General features: G+C 45.4%; 2 protein-coding genes across 6 annotated transcripts; one reads left to right on the top strand and one right to left on the bottom strand.

Moving 5' to 3' along the window:
• Positions 1–672: 672 nt before the first annotated feature.
• Positions 673–18,468, bottom strand: SMIM44 (small integral membrane protein 44). Of its 3 annotated transcripts, none has more exons than XM_069946998.1 (3): positions 18,346–18,468; positions 9,667–9,910; positions 673–1,122 (listed from the first exon to the last, which is right to left on the bottom strand). In XM_069946998.1, exons 2-3 carry the CDS (start codon positions 9,905–9,907, stop codon positions 881–883), a joined length of 483 nt encoding a protein of 160 aa, XP_069803099.1. In that variant the 5' UTR covers positions 9,908–9,910; positions 18,346–18,468; the 3' UTR covers positions 673–880. The 3 variants fall into 3 exon arrangements, with proteins under 3 accessions (XP_069803099.1, XP_069803078.1, XP_069803089.1); XM_069946977.1 differs by lacking the exon at positions 18,346–18,468 and adding an exon at positions 17,492–17,694; XM_069946988.1 differs by lacking the exon at positions 18,346–18,468 and adding an exon at positions 15,114–16,158.
• Positions 17,546–26,722, top strand: SYCE2 (synaptonemal complex central element protein 2). 3 transcript variants are annotated; one of them, XM_069947027.1, is made up of 4 exons: positions 17,546–17,688; positions 20,840–20,957; positions 23,420–23,630; positions 26,326–26,722. In XM_069947027.1, the coding sequence occupies exons 2-4, from the start codon at positions 20,851–20,853 to the stop codon at positions 26,518–26,520; spliced, it is 513 nt and encodes a 170-aa protein (XP_069803128.1). In that variant the 5' UTR covers positions 17,546–17,688; positions 20,840–20,850; the 3' UTR covers positions 26,521–26,722. The 3 variants fall into 3 exon arrangements, with proteins under 3 accessions (XP_069803128.1, XP_069803119.1, XP_069803111.1); XM_069947018.1 differs by having other exon boundaries at positions 17,547–17,706; XM_069947010.1 differs by having other exon boundaries at positions 17,547–17,746.
• Positions 26,723–26,884: the final 162 nt, after the last annotated feature.

Below are 26,884 nucleotides of genomic sequence, written 5' to 3'. Positions count from 1 at the left end.
CATGGACACAGATGTAGCGCTGTTCTTAGAAGAAAATTGCTGTTTTGCTAGTCCTGGATAACCCTTTTAAATTGGTTACTGGGGTCCTTTAGGTCAATAGTATCAAACCTGTGCAAAACTACAATTCCAATCATGCCTGGACAGCCAACGCTTTGGCTTTGTAAAAGCTGGAGGACCATGGGATTGACACCTGTGCTGTAGGTTCATAAACTATAGTCCGTAACAGTACATAACAGAGGGACAGGCCTCTGAGAGATGATCTCCATTATGTATATTGCTTTTACATTGGCTGACAAACTTGGAGAAAGCTCGACCTGCCGCTCCCCAGCTATTGCGAAATATAATCTCCTGGCATGCTGGGAGTTGTAGTTTTGCAACAGGTACCAGATCACTGAGCTAGACTGAGAAGAAGTTTATGGTCAACCACATTGTGTATTACAAGAAATAACAGATGTCAATATGAAATCTGAGAGGCTGAAGGATCGGTGACTGATGCTTCTTCCACTACAAGGAGCTGGAGGACCTTAGGGAAAACAATAAGTGGTTGCTGCTATAGCAGGGGTAGGGAACTTTGGCTGTCCAGCTGTTGCAAAACTACAACTCCCATCATGCCTGGACAGCTAAAGCTCTGGCTGTCCAGGCATGATGGGAGTTGTAGTTTTGCAACAGCTGGACAGCCAAGGTTCCGTACCCCTGTGCTATAATATCAAGGGTTACGGATAAGGCCTCATTCACTCATAACGCTTCAGAACGTCCCGGCCACTATCGTGGTGTGGAGTGGGACATAAGTCCTGGTGCTCTCACCGGCGGCCATCACTCATCTGTAGGGCTCAAAGACGGCTGGGTAACACGCAGACATCTGACCATCTCTAGCCTGCCGTCAGACATTTAACAGGGATGATTTCCTCTGGCCACATTCCCTGCCGTATGACGATGGTAAGTGTGTGAGGTTGGTAGGGATCTCTTGGCTTGTACTTATAGGCACACACACCTCGGTGGGCTGATCCGGCAAGCAGTAGATATTCATCTTGTCTGTAGAGAGGGGCAGTAGACACTTCCTCATGGGCGGCAGGTCGTGTGCTGGGAAGAGTTTGCTTTCTGACTGGGGGCCCAGGATACAGTCTGTAGAAGAGACAATGGAAAGATGAAAATACATCTCTTGGATGGAAGTCCAAGACATGAGACTTCATGTATTACACCAGTGTTATACAAACTGAGACTCTCCAGCTGGTGCACCTTGGCAGCTGTAGTTTTGCAACAGCTGGAATGTCACAGGTTAAAGGGGTTATCCACCTAAGAGATACAAAATGAAATGCTAGCTGGTCTTACTCTCCGAGTCCCCCTGATTATTTTGAGCTGTCTCCTGTCTTTCTAGCTAAAGCCATTCCTGAGTTACAAGTTTTTTCTTAAAGTCAATCTATATCCAAGATGGCGCCGGCCAGGAGACTACATTTCCCATCATGCATCTCCCTGATTGGTTTGTTTGCATACTCGCTCCCTTAGTTTTCTTTCCTGCCCACTGCTATCGTTCCTATTGGACAGTAAACACAAGACTTTTTTTTTTTCACTGATTTTGCAAAACATCACCCCAATATGTATTCCATACTAGCTGATGATGTAGCAGAGCTGACGCGCGCATGGTGTAGCTATGTGCTGCATAAGAGGCATCTGTGTTTACCGGGGGTGCGGGGTGTAGTATAGGTTTAGATCTCTGCTTGCTGACTGTGAATGAAAACATTCTAGCTCCATACAGACTCTAAGAACATATATAACGCTTACAATATACAGAGCTGAGACACAAAGACAGGTACATATGCCTACATTCACTGACAGCAAGCAGAGATAGAACTATAACTTTTCATATTACAGAAACCTAGGCTCAGGGACACATGTAAGTCTATGGAAGCAGCACAGGTGCATGGAGATGATGCAGATAATGTCTCCTCCAGAGAGGAGATCACATGTCCTGTGTCTACAAAGGGAGGGGGAAGAGGGAGCAATGTGTTGTCAGAGTGGACATAAAGAAGCTAAAATTATTATGTTAATTTGTTTTCCCTAAGACCCATTGGCATCACAACATATGGGGGTAAATTCGCCCCTGCGAGCCCCTGGGACGAAGGAATATTTAATGAAAAAATAACAATTAAATTTTAATCCCCTCCTCCATGAGGTATAAATAGGCTCCACCTCCCCCTAGACCTCAGTCTAATTATAAAGAAACATAAAACACAGGGAGGGAGTCTTGTGATGCCAATGGGTCTTAGGGAAAACAAATTAACATAATAATTTTAGCTTCCCTTACGTCCCATTGGCATCACAACATATGGGGAATTAGCAAGCATTATCCCCAATGGGCGGGTTATTTATTACGTCCGCATTAAGAACAGATCTTGCAAAGGTTGTTCTTGACAAGAAAGAAGTATCCAGCCTGAAATATCTCACAAAGGTTGTCAAAGACGACCAGGTAGCTGCCTGGCATATGTCCTCAAGTGGCACAGCGGCACGCTCTGCCCAAGTGGAGGCCACAGCTCTAGTAGAGTGAGCCCTGGTAAATTCTGGTGGATCCAGATCAGCAGAAGAGTAACATAAGGCAATGGAGTCACAGATCCATCTGGATATTGAAGGTTTTGAAGCCTTTCTCCCCTTGTTCTTTCCTGCGAAAGGGATAAAGAAATTCTCGTCTTTACGAAAATCACCTACTCTATGTAGATAGATCTTGATAGCTCTGGATACGTCCAATAAAGAAAGATCCAAGTCTTCTTTAGATGATCCAGTAGGAGAAAATACAGGCAATACTATTGGCTGGTTGATGTTGGCAAATGAAGCCACCATAGGCAGGAATCCTGGAAGGAACCTAAGGATAACTTTGTCTTGGGAAAAAGTCACGTATGGAGGTGCGGAGCCAAGGGCTTGAAGTTCTCCAACTCTCTTAGCAGAGGTAATGGCTAGTAAAAGAGAAACTTTCAATGTTAACTTGAAGTCTACTTCCTCCCAAGGCTTAAAGGGAGGAAGACACAGGCGTCTCAACACAAAGGATAAGTCCCATGGGTCTACCTGCTTTACCAGGTTAGGCCTAGTCTAGCCTTAACAAAATTCTTTACCTCCAAGATCTGAAAGAAACGTGAGTTTAGGTGTGCAGAGAGGGCTGCTATCTGCACCTTGATGGAACTAGGTTTTAATCCTTTATAGAAGCCTTCCTGTAAAAACTCCAATGACTGTGGAGTAGAAGGTTTAAGTCCATCAATACTCCTGCTTACACACCAATCTTGAAAATCTTCCAAATCCGTGCATAAGATTTATTTGTAGTGCAACTACGAGCGTGAGAAAGGGTATACTATACCTTCTCAGAAAAACTAGAGTCCAATACAGTCCTCTCAGTCTCCGAGCTGTCAAGCTGAGGCTGGAAAGATTCCTGCACAGATGTTGACCCTGGAATATTAGATCCGGATGCAGAGGTAATCTCCAAAATTCCCCTCTGCTCATATTCATGGGCAGGGTGAACCATGCCCTCTTCGGCCAGAAGGAAGTTATTATTATCACTGACAACTGATCTTCATCAAACTCTGGGAATCATGGCTATGGGAGGAAAGATATACGCCAGCTGGTATGTCCATGGTATTGTCATTGAGTCCACTACCGTGGGATTGTCTGCCCTGTAAAGGGAACAGAAATTCCTCAGTTTGGCATTGCTTGCTGATGCCATGAGGTCTCTCTGAGGAAGCCCCCACCTCTGGGTTAACTGAATGAACACTCTCCTTGAGAGAGACCATTCCCCCGGTAATGTCAGGCCTCGACTTAGTCAATCCGCCAATATATTGTCGACACCCCTGATATGAATCGCAGAGAGTCTGGTTATTCTGGTTTCTGCCCAACAGAAAAATCTTCTCTACTTCCCTGAGGAGAGAAGGGGATCTGGTACCTCCCTGTTTAGGTACGCCACACAGGTCATGTCGTTCATCCGGATTCTGACTGCTCTCTGTAAAATAGGAGGAAAAAAATGAAGAAGAGCTAGGTAAATCGCTCTAAGCTCCCTCACGTTGGAGGGCAGAGCGGATTCCTGTTGACTCCAAGATCCTGCAGTCGTGATGACTGTCAGATGAGCTCCCCAACCTGTTCCTGAAGCATCCGTCGTGATGGTTATCCAGTGTGGTTCTGAAAATAAACTCCATGTTTGACTTGTCTCCACCACATTAGAGAATGTCTTGTTTGAGTCGATAGAACATGCATCGCATCCAAGTCCTTCAGTCCTCGGTTCCATACTGTTAGTGCTTCTCTCTGAAGAAATCTCATGTGCCATAACGCCCATGGCACCGCGTCCGCAGCTGAGGCAAGGAGCCCTAAAAAGCGCATTTATGTTCTTATGGATACCTGACGAGGAGGAATTAGGAATTAAGTCTGATTTCTCTATGTTGATAAGCCAACCTAATTGTTGAAGTATGTCCTGGACATAGTTCAACTGAACTCTCAGAAGATCCTGAGTCTGAGTCATAATCAACCAATCATCCAGGTAAGGGATAACTTTATCCCCTGTAAATGGAAGCGAACCATCATGGTGACACTACCTTTGTGAAAACAAAGGGTGCGGAGGTATTCCGGGTGGAAGGACTTTGAATTGTAAGTGTCTTACCTTCCCCTGGATTTGGATGGTGAAGGCTCTCCTGTGAGCCTTCAGAATCGGTACATGAAGATATGCATCCGGTAGATCTATGGTGACCATAAAATCTCCCTTCTGGAGGATAGATTTTACCGATCTTATGTTCTCCATGTGGAAAGTCTTCTTTACGATGCATCTGTTGAGATATCGCAAATCTATAATAAGCCTCCAATTTCCGGATGGCTTCAGCACTAGTAACACTGGGGAGTAAACTCCCTGACCGATCTCTGATAGAGGAACATCCTCTAGAGCCTCAATGGAAAGGAGGCGAAGAATTTCTGTCTCTAGGACTAAGTGTCTTTCTGGCTTAAGATTTCTTGACAGAAGAAATCTTGGAGGAGGAAGAGATGATAAATGAAGGACATAACCATTTTGAATAATATTTAACACCCAGTGATCTTTTCTTAATTCTTCCCAGGCAGGGAGAAACAAACTCAGACGTGTTCCCACTGGACAGCTTCTGCGTCAGAAGTCTGGTTTCTTGTTGGTGTCCTTATTCTGCTGCTTCCCGGAACCTCTTCTGGAATAGTTTCTTCCTCGACCTCTGTACTGGTATCTCCCTTTGCCTTGCTGAGGAGATTTTGCTCTGCGAAAGGAATCACCGCTCTTATAGGACAATGGTAGGGACTTCCCCTCCTTGTCAGACAATTCCTCCATTAATTTATCCAGCTCAGAGCCAAACAGCCTACCTGGCTGGAACTCCATATTACAGAGCTGAATTTTGGAGTTAGCATCTCCAACCCAGGGTTTTAACCATAGCGCCCTTCGGCAGCGGTTGAGAGCGTACTAGTTTTTTTACGCTAACCTGGTTCCCTGAGATGCATCATCGCAGAGGAAGTCAATGGCCATAATGACCTTTTTTAAGGAGCGAAGGACCTTGTCCCTTCTAGCTCTACCTTCCAAATTTTCCTGGACCTTGGTCAGCCATATTCTTAGGCTTCTAGAAACCTCAAAAGAAGAAATGGAGACTGCCCCTTGGGCTGCCGCTGCCGTATATGATCTCTTGAGGGCTACCTCCACCCTTCTATCCATCGGATCCTTAAGATTGGATCCGTCCTCCGCAGGCAGCACAGTACATTTTGACAGTTTGGCTATGGCCGGGTCCACCTTTGGAGGCTCAATCAAGTCCTTACATTGTTCTTCCTTGAGAACATATAAGGTCTTAAACCTCTTGCTCAAACCAGGAGCCTTTTCCGGTTCCTTCCATTCCGCCTGTAACATAGACAATGAAGTCTTACCCTACAGAAAAAGCCCTAGGCTTTTTTGAGGAGGACCAATCCTATCCTCTTCTATTTCCTCAGGGTGTATTTCAGCTTGCACAGCTTAGCAGAGCTTGTGAATTCTATCAGCTGTGAAATACCCCCTGAATAATTCTTTCTCATCTTCAGAAGTAGAAGAGGTTTCAGAAGAAGATGATGACTTAACTTCATCAATCACAGTAAACTGAAAATGACCATAATCCTACAGCCATAAAGTAATATACTCAAAGGCTGGGAGTAGAGAGAGAAATACTCCATTTGGTCTTTAACTTAGGACACGGGCGGCGATTCTCATTAGCCGCTAAAGTCTTTTGCACATAGTCCTTGACCCATACAACTACATCCTGAACATCAGGCTCCTCATAGGTTTAGGTCTGCATGAAGGACAGCGTACTTAGGCATTATAAATATTTTTAGGCATTCATAAATATTTTTATGAAAGAAAGGATGAATCTTATCTGGAAAAAATGATCCTCCTACGGTATCCATAGCCGTCAGGTAGTGGAGTCTCACACTCGGTACATGAAGTGCTTCCTTAGAAGGTCTTTTGCCAGCAGCAGGACTGGTCTCCATTTCAGACATTTTTAAGTATATAGAAGAGAGATCACAGCACTTTGCACTCAGATGTTTTCTATTAGATCCAAATGAGCCACAGAAAATCCTTCCAGAGGAAGACAGCCAGACCTAGAGGTAGCAACAGCTTACCCTCTGCCTTGGACACACAGCTAATCCGGCATGCAGAGAGTGCGCCGCTGCCGGCCCCCGGAAGTGACATGACGCCGACGCCGCAGTGCTGAGACGCACGCAGCGCCGATGCGTTCCACAGTCGAACGCGACTGGAAGAAAAGCCAGCGGCTCGGGTGACACGCAGAGTGCGTTCCAAGAAGCACTAGGTAAGAAAAACTTAAAAGCTAAGACCTGCAGAAGCAAATATCAGGATACTACCTGGACACCGGCTCCAGCGGCATCCCAGCAATCATTACCTGGAGAGAAAACCTGAATGCAACAGGTTAACAAAGCATAAAAACGGAGGAGGGACAAAGTCCCCTAGGGCTAACAGCAACGAAGTAAAAAAAGACTGAGGTCTAGGGGGAGGTGGAGCCTATTTATACCTCATGGAGGAGGGGATTAAAATTTAATTGTTATTTTTTCATTAAATATTCCTTCGTCCCAGGGGCTCGCAGGGGCGAATTTACCCCCATATGTTGTGATGCCAATGGGACGTAAGGGAAGGTAAATTTAGATGTCCAGAGTGTGTAAGAATGAAAAAGAAAAAAAAAAACAGGGAAAGGGTGCAAGGTAGGTTATCCATGTACAGTGGTACCTTGGTTTAAGAGCGTTTTGGTTTAAGAGCTCACAGTTTTTCAAAATTGTGACTTGGTTTAAGAGCATTGCTTTGGTGTAAGAGCTCCCTGTACTGGTTGGGAGCGCGAGTGGGGGAGGGGCATGGTCTGCATAGCGGGGTCTACAGCACTGTACTCTGACCCAGGAAGTCTCCCTTACCTTCCAAATCATAGCAGATCCACTTCAGGCTGGGGCCTACATCAGAGGACAGGACTGTGGAGGTAATCTCTCCATAGCTGTAACCCCTCTCTCCCCGGACAGAGAGCGCTGCATGTATGTGCCCACATCTGTCCTGCTCATTCCTTCATGCTCCCTGCAGTCTCTGTCAGTCCTTGTGTTTCCCATCCTCTCCATTACTGTACAGTAACTTATAATATCACAGATTCTGCTGTTTCTGAATGTTTGTTTCATCTGTTTTACATCTTATTCAGAATAATAAATCATTATTTTTGGGGTGTGGAACCAATTGTCTGCATATTAGTGATTTCTTATGGGAAAATTTGCTTTGGTTTAAAAATGGATTTGGATTACAAGCACGGCCCCGGAACGAATTATGCTCGTAATCCAAGGCACCACTGTATATTATACATAGGCAGTGGCGTAGCTACCAGGGTCGCAGCGGTCGCCGCTGCGACCCGGCCCGCTACGAGGGGGGGCCCGCGAGGGCCCCCCCTTGCCACTGCACTGCTCCCCCCTTAAATTACTCTTGTGACCACAAGCATTGATTTGCTTGCGGTCACAAGAGCGGGCTCGTCCGAGCCCCCGGCTGATGCGCGGCTGCCGGGGGTGTCCCGTCCTATCCCCGGCAGCGCGGCGCATCAGTGAGCTGCCTGGGGCCCTGACTTCCGGCACAGGAAGTGCACGTCAGAGACGCTTCCTGTGTCAGAAGTCACAGCCCCGGCGTACAAAGAGCTCACTGATGCGCGCGCTGCCGGGGATAGGACGGGACACCCCCGGCAGCCGCGCATCAGCCGGGGACAGCACCTGAAGAAGAAGAGGATCGCCGGAGGAGCGGGTTTTCAGGTGAGTTTGTGTGTTTTTGTTTTTTTAAATACTGCTTAGCATAGAGGAAATGGGGGGAAGAGAAGGGGGGGGGGGGCATCTATAATGGGGGGAAGAAAAGGGGGGGCATCTATAATGAGGGAAGAGAAGGGGGGGCATCTATAATGGGGGGAGAAGAGGGGCCATCTTCAAGGGGGGGGGGAGAGGGGGCCATCTATAAGGGGAGGAGGTATCTATAAGGGGGGGAGAAGAGGGGGCCATCTATAAGGGGAGGAGGTATCTATAAGGGGGGGAGAAGAGGGGGCCATCTTCAAGGAGGGGAGAGGGGGGCATCTATAAGGGGGGGAGAAGAGGGGGCCATCTTCAAGGGGGGGGGGTATCTATAATGGGGGGGAGAGGGGGCATCTATAATGGGGGTAGAGGGGGTCATCTATAAGGGGAAGGGGGGTGCAACATGCAGTGGGGGCCATCTATATATACTATAAGGGGGTCACATAGAGTCAGGGCTACCCACCAAATGAGGGTGTAAAGGGGACAGTACAGATGTGCAGTGTGTATAGAGATGAGGATGGTGTCAGTGTGAGGAAACTAATATGTCTGTCTGGCAGATTCTGTGGATTCGTGGCTCGGAGAAGTTCTCATAACGGCCCAGGACAGATGGAGAAGAAGATGAAAAGGAAAGAACTCCGATCAGAGAAGACGTCTCCTGTCACCTGATATATCTGCGCTGTAATTTATATGGTGTATACAACCTGTGTGGAGCTGCTTCCACCTCTATATGACTGTATGAGGTGATAGTGATCTGTGTACAGTGGATCTTATTCAGTAGCAGAGGTGGTGTTAGTCAGTATGTGGCGGTGTTAGTCGGTATGTGGCGGTGTTAGTCGGTATGTGGTGGTAATATTTGTTACTTGTTATCCGGTACTGTGTTTTATTGGTCTCCGTATACTGGTTTTGGTCAGTAACAATGTGGTGGTGATGGTAGTGGTTGTGGTGTGGCGTTAATATTTGCCCCTTGTATACTTGTATTATTGGCAATATTGGTCTCAGTATACAGTAACAGTATGGCGGTAATATATATGGTGATAATATTTTCACTTCCTATATGCTGGTGTTATTGGTAATATCTGTCTTGGAGTGTGTGTGTATATATATATATATATATATATATATATATATATATATATATATACATACACACACATACACCTACCAGTAGCATCACTTGGTCGTGAAAGGGGGGGGGGGGGGGCCAGTTGACCTCTTGCACCAGGGCCCAGGAGACATTAGCTACGCCCCTGTACATAGGGAGGTATTGGTAAGGGGGATTGTTTAGAATATTATTTTTGTTACTAACATATACGCTTATATATTACAGAAGCAACGTGTGTTCACATTCTCCCTTACCTGCAATGTCATGTGCCAGGTCTTTGATGAGATGTCCGACTATGGCGTACGCAGCAGCGACCACGACCACACCTGCCATCAGAAGATAGATGACGGCTCTGGGAAGAGGGATGAGCTCCATCTCCATAGGCTTATAATCGGTGTACGAGGGGTTCTCATTGGAGACGGAGTATTGGTACGAGGGCTGCAGCTGACTGCCAATGGCCGTGAGGTTCAGGGTGGAGTCTGGGACAATCTCCATTTCCTGAGGATAAAGCGTAATGTTATTCCTATGAAACTGATAGTGGGATAACACAATGAGTGCAGATTACAGCTATACCCATCCTGGATATAAGAATACAGTATCCAGTCCTGACTCATCATCATCATCTCGTCTATCTATATACATCTATATCTATAAGTATATGATACGTTGCTGATTTTGCACGTTTTCCCACCTACATAGAATGGAGAGATGTGTAATATTTCTGGTCGGTAACATCACCTGTGACAGACAGAATCTATAGAACCTTCCAGATAATCAAATTGTAGGATTTATATATAATTATTCTGCATTTTATTACATGAAATAAGGATTGCTACATTAGAGAAACAGAAGTTCCTATTAGGTGCAGAAACCTTTGTTTGCAGTTACAGAGGTCGGACGTTTCCTGGGGGTCTTGACCAGGTTTGCAGACACTGCAGCAGCAGGGATTGTGTCCCCCTCCTCCATACTGATCTATTCCAGATCTTTCAGGTTTCGGCTGTCACTGGGCAACATTGGGTTTCAACTTCCACCAAAGATTTTCTATTGGGTTCAGGTGTGGAGACTGGCAGCCGCTCCAGGACCTTGTAATGCTTCTTATGGAGCCGCTCCTTAGTTGTCCCGGCTGTGTGTTTCCTCCTTAGTTGTCCCGGCTGTGTGTTTCCTCCTTAGTTGTCCCGGCTGTGTGTTTCCTCCTTAGTTGTCCCGGCTGTGTGTTTCCTCCTTAGTTTTCCCGGCTGTGTGTTTCCTCCTTAGTTGTCCCGGCTGTGTGTTTCCTCCTTAGTTGTCCCGGCTGTGTGTTTCCTCCTTAGTTGTCCCGGCTGTGTGTTTCCCCCTTAGTTGTCCCGGCTATGGGTTTCCTCCTTAGTTGTCCCGGCTATGGGTTTCCTCCTTAGTTGTCCCGGCTGTGTGTTTCCCCCTTAGTTGTCCAGGCTGTGTGTCTCCTCCTTAGTTGTCCCGGCTGTGTGTTTCCTCCTTATTTGTCCCGGCTGTGGCTTTTCTCCATAGTTGTCCCATCTGTGTGTTTCCTCCTTAGTTGTCCCGGCTGTGTGTTTCTTCCTTAGTTGTCCCGGCTGTGTGTTTCCTCCTTAGTTGTCCCGGCTGTGGGTTTCCTCCATAGTTGTCCCATCTGTGTGTTTCCTCCATATTTGTCCCGGCTGTGTGTTTCCTCCTTAGTTGTCCCGGCTGTGTGTTTCCTCCTTAGTTGTCCCGGCTGTGTGTTACCTCCTCAGTTGTCCCGGCTGTGCGTTTCCTCCATAGTTGTCTCATCTGTGTGTTTCCTCCTTAGTTTTCCCGGCTGTGTGTCTCCTCCTTAGTTGTCCTGTGTTTCCTCCTTAGTTGTCCCGGCTGTGTGTCTCCTCCTTAGTTGTCCCGGCTGTGTGTCTCCTCCTTAGTTGTCCCGGCTGTTTCCTCCTTAGTTGTCCTGTGTGTTTTTTCCTTAGTTGTCCCGGCTGTGTGTTTCCTCCTTAGTTGTCCTGTTTGTTTCCTCCTTAGTTGTCCCGGCTGTGTGTTTCTTCCTTAGTTGTCCCGGCTGTGGGTTTCCTCCTTAGTTGTCCCGGCTGTGGGTTTCCTCCTTAGTTGTCCCGGCTGTGGGTTTCCTCCTTAGTTGTCCCGGCTGTGGGTTTCCTCCTTAGTTGTCCCGGCTGTGTGTTTCTTCCTTAGTTGTCCCGGCTGGGTGTCTCCTCCTTAGTTGTCCCGGCTTTCTGTCTCCTCCTTAGTTGTCCCGGCTGTGTGTTTCCTCCTTTGTTGTCCTGGCTGTGTGTCTCCTCCTTAGTTGTCCCGGCTGTGTGTTTCCTCCTTAGTTGTCCCGGCTGTGTGTTTCCTCCTTAGTTGTCCCGGCTGTGTGTTTCCTCCTTAGTTGTCCCGGCTGTGTGTTTCCTCCTTAGTTGTCCCGGCTGTGTGTTTCCTCCTTAGTTGTCCCGGCTGTGTGTTTCCTCCTTAGTTGTCCCGGCTGTGGGTTTCCTCCTTAGTTGTCCCGGCTGTGGGTTTCCTCCTTAGTTGTCCCGGCTGTGGGTTTCCTCCTTAGTTGTCCCGGCTGTGTGTTTCTTCCTTAGTTGTCCCGGCTGGGTGTCTCCTCCTTAGTTGTCCCGGCTTTCTGTCTCCTCCTTAGTTGTCCCGGCTGTGTGTTTCCTCCTTTGTTGTCCTGGCTGTGTGTCTCCTCCTTAGTTGTCCCGGCTGTGTGTTTCCTCCTTAGTTGTCCCGGCTGTGTGTTTCCTCCTTAGTTGTCCCGGCTGTGTGTTTCCTCCTTAGTTGTCCCGGCTGTGTGTTTCCTCCTTAGTTGTCCCGGCTGTGTGTTTCCTCCTTAGTTGTCCCGGCTGTGTGTTTCCTCCTTAGTTGTCCCGGCTGTGTGTTTCCTCCTTAGTTGTCCCGGCTGTGTGTTTCCTCCTTAGTTGTCCCGGCTGTGTTTCCTCCTTAGTTGTCCCGGCTGTGTGTTTCCTCCTTAGTTGTCCCGGCTGTGTGTTTCCTCCTTAGTTGTCCCGGCTGTGTGTTTCCTCCTTAGTTGTCCCGGCTGTGTGTTTCCTCCTTAGTTGTCCCGGCTGTGTGTTTCCTCCTTAGTTGTCCCGGCTGTGTGTTTCCTCCTTAGTTGTCCCGGCTGTGTGTTTCCTCCTTAGTTGTCCCGGCTTTCTGTCTCCTCCTTAGTTGTCCCGGCTGTGTGTTTCCTGCTTAGTTGTCCCGGCTGTGTGTTTCCTCCTTAGTTGTCCCGGCTGTGTGTTTCCCCCTTAGTTGTCCCGGCTGTGTGTTTCCTCCTTAGTTGTCTCGGCTGTGTGTTTCCTCCTTAGTTGTCCCGGCTGTGGGTTTCCTCCTTAGTTGAATCGGCTGTGGGTTTCCCCCTTAGTTGTCCCGGCTATGGGTTTCCTCCTTAGTTGTCCCGGCTATGGGTTTCCTCCTTAGTTGTCCCGGCTGTGTGTTTCCCCCTTAGTTGTCCAGGCTGTGTGTCTCCTCCTTAGTTGTCCCGGCTGTGTGTTTCCTCCTTATTTGTCCCGGCTGTGGCTTTCCTCCATAGTTGTCCCATCTGTGTGTTTCCTCCTTATTTGTCCCGGCTGTGGCTTTCCTCCATAGTTGTCCCATCTGTGTGTTTCCTCCTTAGTTGTCCCGGCTGTGTGTTTCTTCCTTAGTTGTCCCGGCTGTGTGTTTCCTCCTTAGTTGTCCCGGCTGTGGGTTTCCTCCATAGTTGTCCCATCTGTGTGTTTCCTCCATATTTGTCCCGGCTGTGTGTTTCCTCCTTAGTTGTCCCCGCTGTGTGTTTCGTCCTTAGTTGTCCCGGCTGTGTGTTTCCTCCTTAGTTGTCCCGGCTGTGTGTTTCCTCCATAGTTGTCTCATCTGTGTGTTTCCTCCTTAGTTGTCCCGGCTGTGTGTCTCCTCCTTAGTTGTCCTGTGTTTCCTCCTTAGTTGTCCCGGCTGTGTGTCTCCTCCTTAGTTGTCCCGGCTGTGTGTCTCCTCCTTAGTTGTCCCGGCTGTTTCCTCCTTAGTTGTCCTGTGTGTTTTTTCCTTAGTTGTCCCGGCTGTGTGTTTCCTCCTTAGTTGTCCTGTTTGTTTCCTCCTTAGTTGTCCCGGCTGTGTGTTTCTTCCTTAGTTGTCCCGGCTGTGGGTTTCCTCCTTAGTTGTCCCGGCTGTGTGTTTCTTCCTTAGTTGTCCCGGCTGGGTGTCTCCTCCTTAGTTGTCCCGTCTTTCTGTCTCCTCCTTAGTTGTCCCGGCTGTGTGTTTCCTCCTTAGTTGTCCCGGCTGTGTGTCTCCTCCTTAGTTGTCCCGGCTGTGTGTTTCCTCCTTAGTTGTCCCGGCTGTGTGTTTCCTCCTTAGTTGTCCCGGCTGTGTGTTTCCTCCTTAGTTGTCCCGGCTGTGTGTTTCCTCCTTAGTTGTCCCGGCTGGGTGTCTCCTCCTTAGTTGTCCCGGCTGTCTGTCTCCTCCTTAGTTGTCCCGGCTGTGTGTTTTTAGGTCATTGTCCTGCTGAAAGACCTGACCATGACCCATCTTTACTGCTCTCACTGAGGGAAGGAGATTGTTGGCCAAAATCTTGTGATTCATGCAACCATCCATCCTCCCTTCAATACTTTGCAGTCCTCCTGTTCCCATTACAGAAAGCCCCCCAAAGTATGATGTTTTCCTCCCCATGCTTCACAGTTGGGTCTGTGTTCTTGGGGTTGAACTCATCCTTCTTGCTCCTCCAAACACAGGGAGTGGAGTTGATACCAAAAAGTTCAATTTTGGTCTCATCTGACCACATGACCTTCTCCCATGCGTCCTCTGGATCATCCAGATGGTCACTGGTGAATTTCAGAAGGGCCTGTACCTGTGCTGGTGTGAGCAGGGGGACCTTGCGTACCCATGATTTTAATCTATGATGTCATGGTGTGTTACTAATGGAAATCTATGAGACTGTGGTCCCAGTTCTCTTCAGGTTACTGACCAGGTCCTCCCGTGAAGTTTTGGGCTGATTCCTGACCTTTTTCCGAGGTGAGATCTGAGATCTTTGATCTTGAGATCTTTCTCAGACTGAGAAAGATTGACAGTCATCTTTTGTTTCTTTCATTTTCTAATAATTGTACCAACAGTTGTTGCCTTCTCACCCAGCTGCTTGCTTATTATCCTGTAGCCCATCCCAGCCTTGTGCAGGTCTACAATTTTGTCCCTGGTGTCCTTAGCTCTTTGGTATTGGCCATGATGGAGAGGTTGGAGTGCGATTAAGTGTGTGGACAGGTGATTATTATACAGGTAATGAGATGAAACAGATGCAGGTAATCCAGGTAATGAGGGCAGAGTAGGAGGAGCTTCTCATAGAGAAACTAACAGGTCTGTGAGAAACAGAATTCCTGCTGGTCGGACGGTGATCAGATCCTTATTTCACATAATAAAATACAGAATAATTATTTATAAATCCTACAATGTGATTATCTGGAATGTTCTATAGATTCTGTTTGTCACAGGTGACGGTACCGACCAGAAATATTACACGTCTCTCCATTTTATGTAGGTGGGAAAAGGTTTCATATACTTATTCTATTCATTCATCCGTCCATCCAGCAATCTCCTGGAGCAGGACACCTGACGATGGCAGTGACTGCCTTGTATAGTGGTAGATAATACAGTCTATAAGCTTGTCGTATAGACATGATCTCAAACAGACATGTGCACCAGATTGTAAGCTCTTCAGACAAATCTACCTCCCATCAGATGTGCAACTAGTATGAAGCAGGGTAATACTCACTATACAGCAGAAGTCCCGGCGTATACAGCCTTCTCAGTTACAGCAGTCCCAGGGTATATAGGCTCCTAAGTTACAGCAGTCCTGGGGTATATAGAATCCTCAGTTACAGCAGTCCTGGGGTATATAGCGTCCTCAGTTACAGCGGTGCTGGGGAATACAGCCTCCTCGCTTATGACAGTTTGCGGGTATATAGCCTCCTCAGTTATGGCAGTTCAGGGGTATATAACCTCCTTAGTTACGACAGTCCCGGGGTATATAGCCTCCACAGTTACAGCAGTCCTGGGTTATATAGCCTTCTTAGTTACAGCAGTCCCAAGGTATACAGCCTCTTCAGTTATGGCAGTCCAGGGGTATATAGTCTCCTCAGTTATTGCAGTCCTGGGTTATATAGCCTCCTCAGTTACAGCAGTCTCTGAGTATATAGCCTCCTCAGTTACAGCAGTCTCTCGGTATATAGCCTCCTCAGTTACAGCAGTCTCTGGGTATATAGCCTCCTCAGTTACAGCAGTCTCTGGGTATATAGCCTCCTCAGTTACAGCAGTCTCTGGGTATATAGCCTCCTCAGTTACAGCAGTCTCTGGGTATATAGCCTCCTCAGTTACAGCAGTCTCTCGGTATATAGCCTCCTCAGTTACAGCAGTCTCTCGGTATATAGCCTCCTCAGTTACAGCAGTCTCTGGGTATACAGCAGTGTCTCCTCTGGTCCTCTTATGCCCGCTTCCTCAGGACTCTATACAGCTGGCACAGCTCGGCTTGTGACATAACTCAGGATTACTGGGAGACCCTCCCGGAGAGATGGTGCCAACTGTTCCCACAGCCTAATCCCTACATCACAGCGCAATATGTTCTCATTATTCTCCCTATAATGTATTGGTGGTATAATATCTCCATCTTTCCCTCATTTGGTTGTTATTGCTGGTTATCAGGCGGCCATATGCTGCGATGTAAGTCCTGACCTCACTGATACGCTGAGTTGTTGTGTCCTGGCTTGTATATACACTGTGGCTATATAGCCGGACAGACCCATACAACCCTGCAGGAAGGTTTTTCTCGGGACACCGTTTTTTTTTTACAGGTGACATTATAGAGTATGGTATAGAGCGGGGAGGGGGAACCTTCAGCCTTCCGACTGTTGCTAAACTACAATTTCCATTATGCTTCGCTGTCCAGGCATGATGGGAGTTGTAGTTTTCCAACAGCTGGAGGGCCGAAGGTTACCCATCCCTGGAGGCCATTGCCCACAACACTGACCATACCAGAGACCAACATTATGCCAGACCCCAGACCAGACTTCACATTGAGACACCATGTCCAAAAATTCAGACTTCACATTAGACTTAAAGTGGTAAAAAAAAAATCCAAATCAACCGGTGTGAGAATTTTATAAGGATTTGTAATTTATTTCTATTAAAAAAATAAGTATTCCAGTACTTATCAGCTGCTGTATGTCCTGCAGGAAGTGTTGTATTCTCTCCAGTCTGACACAGTGCTCTCTGCTGCCACCTCTGTCCATGTCAGGAACTGTCCAGAGCAGGAGAGGTTTGCTATGGGGATTTGCTACTGCTCTGGACAGTTCCTGACATGGACAGAGGTGGCAGCAGAGAGCACTGTCTAAAACTAGAAAGAATACACCACTTTGTGCAGGACATACAGCAGCTGATAAGTACTTTAATGTTCATGGACAGAGGGGGCAGCAGAGAGCACTGTGTAAAGGCCCTATTCCACCAACAGATCGGACCACAGATTATCTGCCAAAGATTTGAAGCCAAACCCAGGAACGGACTATAATCAGAGAACAGGTCATAAAGGAAAGACTGAGATTTCTCCTCTTTTCAAATCCACTCCTGGGTTTGGCTTCAAATCTTCGGCAGATAATCTGTTGGTGGAATAGGACCTTAAGACTGGAAACAATACACTACTTCTTGCAGGACATACAGTAGCTGATAAGTACTGGGAGGCTTGAAACCAGTCAGGGAGTGAAGGACTTTGCCAAACACCTTACCTGGTTATAAGTAACAATAACTAATGATTAGTTAGCCCCCATGGAGATTATTTTTAGAGGGTTGTCTAAAATTTATTTAAAGTGGGAATTCCTTTGAGGGAAACTTCTACAGAAATAAATTCACTGTGACCTAATACTGGGAAACATAATGTGACCTGATGCCAAGTAAGGCTGGAACCCCTGTAAGTTTTATAAGATGGCAAACTAGAGAGTCACTATTATGACATCATCATTCAAATTTTTTTTATATTTTTTGTATATCATTTTATAGCCTCACACCCTCCTGTCACATCTTACATCATATCTAACATTCAGCTACAGTTTTGAGAAATGTTTGCCTCAAAGAAGACTCTCCCTCTAAGTAGACACTGCTCACATTAATTTCCCGCCCAAAACTACAACGAGGAAACCGCCCCCTGCAGACGGGCCGTGACGTCATCGAATTCACGCCCCTTTAGAACACCCGCCCGCGGAGAACCTGACGCTGTGTAGACCACGCCCCCCGAAAACTCGTCAGGCCGTTTTGAAGATCGCAGAAGCTCCGCCCCTCGTGATTTCCCGCCTCCTGCTGCTGTGAGGGAACTCGACCGGGTATATGACGCAGTGGCCGCCATATTTGATAGTTCATGAAGTAAATTATTAGAGCTCACCTCATAGAGCTGGTTTATCGCAGCACATTGAATATTATGGTCAAATCTCATGTCTTCTCATGCACAATCACTACAGGAGTTGTCCCATATAATTTTTATAGGAAAATGTATTATAAAATAATTTTAACCCCTTAACAGCCTATGATGATGCGTTGTGCCGCAGTATACATGGCAGATCCACTGACCGCCACCAACCACTCGGATACTGTGGTCAATGGTTATCAGCCCACTCTACCCACCAAATCCCAGCGCCATTGTGGGGTGCCGATGGGTTGTCATGGCTGCGGATGGAAATTGTACTATAACACCCTATCAGAGGCACTAAGATGAGGGTACACTGCAATACATTATTATTACTGTGTACTAAGGGCAAGTTCACCCCCTCCTCTGTGGATAAGTAATTTCGCTTAAAGGGGAACTCCGGCAAAAAGTTGTTTTTTTTTTTTTTTTTCAAATCAACTTGTGTCAGAAAGTTATATGGATTTGTAATTTACTTTCATTTAAAGGAGAAGTCCGTCCATTTGTTAAATTTGGCTGCCGGCAGGGGCAGGGGGGAATTTGATTACAAGTACAAACTTACCTCTTACCCTGTGGTGAGCTGAGCAGTGGGACCGGCCTAGGGACCCCCGCCGGGATCTCCGGCACTGACACGTTACTACCCGGCTGATGGACTGGCCTCTCAGCCAGTCAGTGACTGGGGCAGGACATCGCCCCAGTCACTGATTGGTTGATCAGCCAGGACAGGTCATGACGTCATCAAAACTCGGAAAATGACTTCCGACAGGGGTCCCGAGGCCGGTCCCGCTACTCACCGCAGGCACAGGGTGAGCTAAGTTAGTACATGTAATCAATCCCCCCCCCCGCCAGCTGCCGAATTTTACAAATGGCCGGACTTCTTATCTTCTTATTTAAAAAGCGCAAGTCTTCCAGTGTTTATCAGCTGCTGTATGTCCTGCAGGAAGTGGTGTATTCTTTCCAGCCTGACACAGTGCTCTCTGCTGCCACCTCTGTCCATGTCAGGAACTGTCCAAAAAAGCAGGCAAATCCTTGTTAAAAAAAAAAAAAAAACTTTTTCTGGCAGAGGTGGCAGCAGAGAGCACTGTGTCAGGCTGGAAAGAATACACCATTTCCTGCAGGACATACAGCAGCTGATAAGTACTAGAAGACTGGAGAATTTTTAAAAGAAGTAAATTGCAAATCTGTACAACTTTCTGTCACCAGTTGATTAGAAAAGGCAAAAAAAAACCCACTAGAGTTCCTCTTTAACCCTTTACAGGGTTCATCTGTGGTTAGATCACAATATAGCTCAGGCCATAGTTTTGTTCACAACATTTGCAATGATTTGTGCATTTTTACTTTTTCAATGAGACAACCACTTTATCCTATAATTTCTTATGGATCCCATAAAGAGCAACAGAAGTCATAGGTTGCTTATCCCAGTCATAGTATCACAACATAGCTGTAGGATTTGTCCTCACTTGTTGATTATAGGGGGTACATAGCAGAGAAGATAGCACTGCAGCTCCTGAATTTTTCCTCTGTACTGCCATCTAGGTTGTATGCAGGTACTGCAGCTCCTGAATTCTTCCTCTGTACTGCCACCTAGGTTGTATGCAGGTACTGCAGCTCCTGAATTCTTCCTCTGTACTGCCACCTAGGTTGTATGCAGGTACTGCAGCTCCTGTTTTTTTTTCTGTACTGCCATCTAGGTTGTATGCAGGTACTGCAGCTCCTGATTTTTTTTTCTCTGTACTGCCATCTAGGTTGTATGCAGGTACTGCAGCTCCTGATTTTTTTTTTTTCTCTGTACTGCCACCTAGGTTGTATGCAGGTACTGCAGCTCCTGATTTTTTCCTCTGTACTGCCATCTAGGTTCTATGCAGGTACTGCAGCTCCTGAATTTTCCTCTGTACTGCCACCTAGGTTGTATGCAGGTACTGCAGCTCCTGATTTTTTCCTCTGTACTGCCATCTAGGTTCTATGCAGGTACTGCAGCTCCTGATTTTTTTTCTGTACTGCCATCTAGGTTGTATGCAGGTACTGCAGCTCCTGATTTTTTCTCTGTACTGCCACCTAGGTTGTATGCAGGTACTGCAGCTCCTGATTTTTCCTCTGTACTGCCACCTAGGTTGTATGCAGGTACTGCAGCTCCTGATTTTTTCTCTGTACTGCCACCTAGGTTGTATGCAGGTACTGCAGCTCTTGATTTTTTCTCTGTACTGCCATCTAGGTTGTATGCAGGTACTGCAGCTCCTGAATTTTCCTCTGTACTGCCACCTAGGTTGTATGCAGGTACTGCAGCTCCTGATTTTTTTTCTCTGTACTGCCACCTAGGTTGTATGCAGGTACTGCAGCTCCTGATTTTTTTCTCTGTACTGCCATCTAGGTTCTATGCAGGTACTGCAGCTCCTGAATTTTCCTCTGTACTGCCACCTAGGTTGTATGCAGGTACTGCAGCTCCTGATTTTTTTTCTCTGTACTGCCACCTAGGTTGTATGCAGGTACTGCAGCTCCTGATTTTTTTTTTCTGTACTGCCACCTAGGTTGTATGCAGGTATTACAGCTCCTGATTTTTTTCTCAGTGCTGCAAAATGACATTGCATAGTCTTAGGGCCCTATTTTATGGGACGATTATCGGATTATTGGCGATAATCGTTCGGTTGAAAAGCAGTTAACGATTAAATGACGAACGAGAAATCATTGATCGCTTAACAGGACCTGGACCTATTTTTATCATTGCTCGTTCGCAAATTGTTCACTTCACATGGAATAAGACGTTGTTTGGTCATTTGCAGTAGCGCCGACGCCGACCGCAAGAACGATCATAAGTAACAATCATCGTTCCGTGTAAATGGGTGAACGATTTCAGGTCGTTCGCAATAGCGGTTGTTTGGGATCGTTTATTGTTAACGATTATCCAAACGATAATTGTCCCGTGGAATAGGGCCCTTAGTGTTAATATGTGAGTGTAAGTTTCCACGGACATGCAATGATGCCATTATGCACATGACCCCCATTAGATCCAGACTCTTTCTTTCCAGTTTTAATAATCTGGAATTTCCTCTTCTTTTCAGTAACATTTTAAATGGCCGACGCAGAGCTGGATCGCAGAGACACAATGGATGAATCTGGAACTCCAAGTACTAGTAAAGCTGATCGGGCAGATCCGTCTATGAGCCAGGCTTCCTCTAGGTGAGACCTGATCATTTCAGAACACAATTACATATACTTAATGGCTTGTCCCACCATTAGTAGTTATCCCCTATCCATTGTGGGATACACAGTGGGCGTGATTGACAGTTATTAGTGTGGATATAGACAAAGCTCTCAGTCACTGAGTAGGACCGCCCACTTGACTATTTAGCCCAGAATTAGTAGAGGTTTACATAAATAAATGACAAGTTATTCTGGAACGTTTCCAGCAAAACTACATATCAGTCTGCTGAGCTCCTCCTCTTCCATCACATTACATCTACAGATTGGACTCCATGTCCCCTTTAAAATCCCATACCTCCTTTTGAAATACCACTAACCTGAAAAACACTAGCTGTTTCTACAGAATAACAAACATTTGACTGTAGCATAGCAAACATGCAGTCCATGCTTGTTGTACCTATATTCCATAGGTTCCAGTTACTTGTTGAAGGCCTAAAGACTGTCCTCTGTGTTATACAGCAATACTTTTATTTTTTATCTAGAATAGAATAACTTGCTGCATATGCCAAGTGTCTGAAAGCAGAGACATTGTGTAGTCTTTTTTTTATGATTTTTCCAATAAAACATACAGTAAGTAAATCATCACATGGCGCTAAGTTGGTTCAAAGTGAAAACTATTGAGAAGCAACAGCTCATCTGTCCGCTACATGGTCTGTGACAAATAAGAGGCCCTCATGTGTTTTGGGGTTCAGGGCCATAGGACAATCAGACAAACCATAACTGACGGTATAAAGAACGGTGAAGTTAGCGTATAATGGGTATAGTTTTCACAGGGTGCAATTTTCTGTGAGGCCTCATTTCAATCTATTTTTACGATAAAATAGAGTATCTTGAATGAAGGGAGGAATTATTTAAAATTTTAGTAATTTTTTTTTATTTACAGGCAACAAATGCCAAGTATAGGTACACAGTGACCCCCGTTACAGGTATATGGTGGGAAAACCTCCAGATGTATACCTCCAACATAGACCGAAGTGTCAGAATAGCCTTCTTCTAATGGCATGCCACCCTGACCTATTTTGTAGAACATTACAGTATTTAGCGCTGATTTCAGGCCGGGTTAATCAGGATTCTATTAATTGGACCAGACTTTTATAAGTAATGACCTGAGCCCTGGTTAATTCTGTTAGAGATGTTAAGTTTAGCAGCAGACAGAGAGACTGATAGCCTTAACCACAATCTGTAGGCTGTCCATAGCTGCAGACCCGTAGCTACTGACAGCCATCCATAGGCTGCATTCACAATGAGTAAGTACAGTGATCCGCACATCAATTGCGGGTCTGCACGAGCACCTGCCCATTTTTTTTTCACATATCACAAATTGCAACGTAACATGTGAACAAGGACATTTAAATGAATGGGTCCGTAGTGCTGCCTGCAATTGTGGCCTCAGTCTGGGACATTTTTCTGCTGCCTACAGAAAATTATAGGGCTTTTCCTATAATCCCACTGTTGTACTTGGCTCTTGGCTGTCAGGGCTGTCGCCTTTAAACGGAGAAGTGGCATGCGTGGCTGTCCACCACTATGCTAAAAGCGGGGACTAGGATCATTCTCTTAGACTCCCAGCTGTCAGACACTTGTCACCTATACACGGGATTCTTGGAAAATTTATTTAGGCTACTTTCACATAATCCGTAGTTTTTACTGTAATTGCGGACCCATTGATTTCAGTTGGGCTGTTCACACTGTTCGTATATTTACGGACCTGCAATCTGCAAAAATTGCATCCGCAAAATCCGATCGAAATCTATTGGAGCATTTGTAATTTTTAGAAATGAAACAGCTGTAACGTCCGCAAATCCGTATATAATACAGATGAGTCATCTTTTTAAACCATTATTTTCGTGGATTTCGGATGATTGAAGACATCATATACGGTCCTGAAAAACTACTGAACATGTAATTGTAGCCTTAGGTTACTTTCACCTGGCAATATTTAGAAGTGGAACCTACATATGGAAAGATTTGAACCTCTTCTGTGTTTTCGTCCAACACCTGGTATTGGCTTACAAATACCCATGTAAATACTGAGCAAAATACAGCTGTGATACAAGAGCACCACCTTGTGGCCAAATTACAGCTGTATACTGTGGTGTGTGTCCTACCCTTTCTATTTTGCTCAGCACTAAAATAGAAGCTAACAGCAAGGAGAAAATGGAAATCTGTGAGCCGAGGAGGCACACAGTTTACTTGAACATCACAACTTTTTTGTTTCAGACATTGATGGGGGCCAATGTGCCCAGATTGTAACGTACCTCTATATATTGCTTTATGTTACTTATTTTATATATTTAGATCTTATTGTATATTATGATATCAGCTTGTAAAACTGGAAGACTATATTTTTCGATGCATCTGTGCTGTCCTATGTAGGAGCGTAGTTTGGGTTATAAGACTATTTGGACAAGTCTCTGAAGCTTTTTCCATTATTCTTGCAGCATGTCAGGCTCTTCTTTATCCAGTCCTGGGCCTGATGCAGCAACTACAAGCAGCAGCCATGAAGGGAAGACCTCTAACTACTTTGCTGCCATGGATGCCAACGTGGAGGCCCTGCAGAGCCGCGCTCACTGCCTGATCGATCAGATTAATGAAGGACGGGCCAAGAACCAAACACTGATGAAAAACTTTAACACAAACCTCAACATAAAGGTAATCGTCTGTTTTCAGTGTGTAATCAAGATAGTTCTAAGCCTAATGGGGGAACAACAATGTCATGGGACAGACCCTGATTTACTAATATGTTTCTGTAATCAAATTGATGGGTTTTTTTAACTAGTTTTTCTTTATCAGTTTCTTGTCTCACCATATTTACTAACATTGCGTGACAGAAAAATAAAAAAAACTACAAACTCGTCATTTTGAGCTTTAAAATTGACATATTTATTAAACAAGCCGTCATTTTTTTGACAGGTTTTGCATTCTAAAAGCCAGCCACCCCCTAGTGTGGCGGGATGGTCAGGTTTTAGTTTTGCCATGTGAAAAAGCAAGAGAAAGCAACTTGAGAATGCTTGGGTCCATCCAAACCCGATCGTGTAGCATTTGATTACCGTTGGTTGAAGAAGTTGGATGCCGCCCTAAGGCTGCTGAAAAATATGGATACAGTCATAGGCCATGGATTTTATCCATGTTTTCCAGGACTCTCTAGGGCTGCATCCAACTTCTTCAGCCACCTCTAATCAAATACTGCTTCCCGTTCGGATGGGCCCGAGCATGCTCATCATTATGTTTTAACTGTGTCACTTTCACTCCTGGTTTTGGCTGAAAATAAAACACTAACCAAAATATTATATAAACCCAGCCAAACAAATTTATCCCAGTGGCTCATGCCGGGGGTTAACATATAGTTCTAATCTAGTTTGCTCCTGTCAGTGCAGCCTTTTCTTTTATGACTTTACTTCTCTCTCTCTTTTTTTTTTTTTATAATTCACATTTTTATTTATACAATTTTATAAAAAAGAAAAACAACATGCATTTACAAAAATGCTTCAAATACAAAACATTAATATGTTCCATTTCCAATTCACATAAAAGTATCCATTACGACTAATGTATTCTTAGAAAATCTAGAAGAAACAGTACCAATCTCCGGATACTCATATTCAGGTAAAGTTACAGGCAGAAAAAGACCATATTCATGACCTGAAGGGCAAACGCCCCAGTAATTTGGCAGAAAACAGACATATACATATTACATGACTTTACTTCTCTGACCTCTAACCTGTGTGACACCTCTACCCCTGTCAGTGCTGCTGCACAGACCTCCATATACTGCTAAGCATTGGAGATGAATTTTAGCAGGTCAGGCATAAGCAGTCAACCTTAAAAGAGAACTCAGGTGGAAATATATTTTTATATGTTATTAGATGAGCAAAGTTAGACAAATTCCTAATGTACACTAATTATGGGAAATGCACATATAGGGGAAGATTTATGAAACTGGTGTAAAGTGATTCCACCTTTTATTCCTCACAGACTCTTTGGAAAATGAAAGGTGGAATCTGATTGGTTGCTAGGGGCAACTGAGTCAGTCTCACTTTACACCATGTTTGATAAATCTCCCCCATAGTGTTATTTCCCTCAATTTAGAAGATCAGATAGGCTTCAATTTCTCAAAAAAAATGTTATGTCACGGACTGGTCTATACCTGAAGGGTGCAGAATATGTAGAAGTCTATGTAGAAAGCATATGTAGTGGAATCATCCCCACCCGCCCTCCTCGTGCTGCCCGATGCCCGAGCATCTCCCATGAGCGTTCCTTATCTGCCGCTCACCCAGCTGCATGGGCACCAAGCAATATGGGCGGGAGAAAGATGCACGGGCATCGGGCAGCATGAGTGGGGAGATGCTCAGGCAAAGGGCAGCACGGAAAGAGGGGATGGGGGTGATTTCACTAAATATACTTTCTACATAGACTTCTACTTTTACATATACTGCTCCCCCTGCTGGACCCTTCAGTTATATCGACCGGGTCGTGATGTCACATTTTTTTTAGAGAAATTGAAGCCTACCTGTTCTATTAAATTGAGGGAAATTTCCCATAATTGGTGTAAATTAGGAATTTGTCTAACTTTGCTTATCTAATAACATATTAAAAAAATGGATTTTTGCGCGAGTTTTCCTTAAAAGAGATCAGTGTTGGGGGGTCGTCTCTGGGCCCCCCTGATATATGGACCAGTTGCAGCTGCAACCCCTGCGAAAAATGTTGTTGGTGATTTACCTTCGGTTCCCCCTGTCCCTGTACATTCTTCACTTCTCCCGCACATAATTCTACAATCCCAGCCTAGACATAAGTGTTCTTTTGGAATGGAAGGTAGAAATAAAGCAGAAGAATCCTCCCTGCGTCCTGTGATAATAGAGCAGCGTTACACTGCCCACTCATGGGTGTAGTAGCTTTTGGCCACTTGAATGATTTTGTAGAGCTTAGCTTTTTCTTTCCAGTCTCCCCATATATTTCTGTAATCAGCTTGGAGCCCATTATTGTAACTGCATTAAATCCCCGGAGGACGCAGGTAGCCGGAGCAATTAGTTACAAAGCCGTACAGAACGTCCTCTGCCTCCACCTACAGCACCGCAAAGAGATTTTACCACCAGCTGATACAGCTGGGAAAAAAAAAAGAAAGACGAAAAAAGCCGTATAGTCCAAAAACCGATTTGCATCTCAATATTATATTTCCTGGCATTTATCGGTGCAGAACGGCTGCATGATAATTTTCTAATTTGGCAAAACTGGAAAAACAAAGCCACCGCATGTCACTGGCAAAAGCTAAACCCTGAATGGAATAGTAGTATAAGACATGTGAGGTCCTGAGTGTCTGTCATCTCTGTTACTATGTATTGTGTGGCAGGTGGCGGAAATTTTTAAGCGTCTTGAAGACAGAATGTTCCAGATGTACGAACAGAACAACACTCAACTACAGGTCAGGCTGCAAGAGCTCACCGACACCATAGAACGGATCGGGCAGCTGCAGGCTGAGCTCAAACAAGTGTGCCAGACCGTGGTTACCGTCTACAAAGACCTGGGCTTACAACACGACAGCTGAACGCACAAACAGCAGGGACCCCGCTATCTGCAGGTGACATTATCCCTGCCTTGAATATCTAGCATCAGGTTTTGGGCCTTTACATACCCAAAAATGCGTGTTTTCTTCTCAGTACTAATGTACTAATTTCTTGTTTCAGATGTTTTAGAAATACCATGCTGTGTTCACGTGCAAAATCTTTAAATAAAGGATTTCAGGGACACATTTTCTGGCTAATTTGGGGAAAAAAAATTATTACAGTATCTGATTGTGTCATGGGCTTACACAGTGTTAAAGGGGTACTCCGGCAATATAAAAAATATATATATATTTTAAATCAGCTGGTGTCAGAAAGTTATACAGATTTGTAATTTAATTCTATTTA

The sequence above is a fragment of the Dendropsophus ebraccatus genome, chromosome 1 (genome assembly GCF_027789765.1).
Source record: "Dendropsophus ebraccatus isolate aDenEbr1 chromosome 1, aDenEbr1.pat, whole genome shotgun sequence".
Taxonomy (NCBI): domain Eukaryota; kingdom Metazoa; phylum Chordata; class Amphibia; order Anura; family Hylidae; genus Dendropsophus; species Dendropsophus ebraccatus.
Note: the sequence above shows the minus strand (reverse complement) of the source record. Positions and strands in the feature narration are given on the sequence as shown.

Excerpts from the sequence above, each read along its gene's own strand:
- SMIM44 (XM_069946977.1), bottom strand. The coding sequence starts at position 17,554 with ATGACGTCACGGCCCGTCTGCAGGGGGCGGTTTCCTCGTTGTAGTTTT. Across the intron at positions 9,911-17,491 it reads GTTTTGGGCGGGAAATTAAT|GAAATGGAGATTGTCCCAGA; the intron begins GTGAGCAGTGTC and ends CTTTATCCTCAG. Across the intron at positions 1,123-9,666 it reads CCTGGCACATGACATTGCAG|ACTGTATCCTGGGCCCCCAG; the intron begins GTAAGGGAGAAT and ends TCTCTTCTACAG.
- SYCE2 (XM_069947027.1), top strand. The coding sequence starts at position 20,851 with ATGGCCGACGCAGAGCTGGATCGCAGAGACACAATGGATGAATCTGGA. Across the intron at positions 20,958-23,419 it reads ATGAGCCAGGCTTCCTCTAG|CATGTCAGGCTCTTCTTTAT; the intron begins GTGAGACCTGAT and ends TTATTCTTGCAG. Across the intron at positions 23,631-26,325 it reads ACACAAACCTCAACATAAAG|GTGGCGGAAATTTTTAAGCG; the intron begins GTAATCGTCTGT and ends ATTGTGTGGCAG.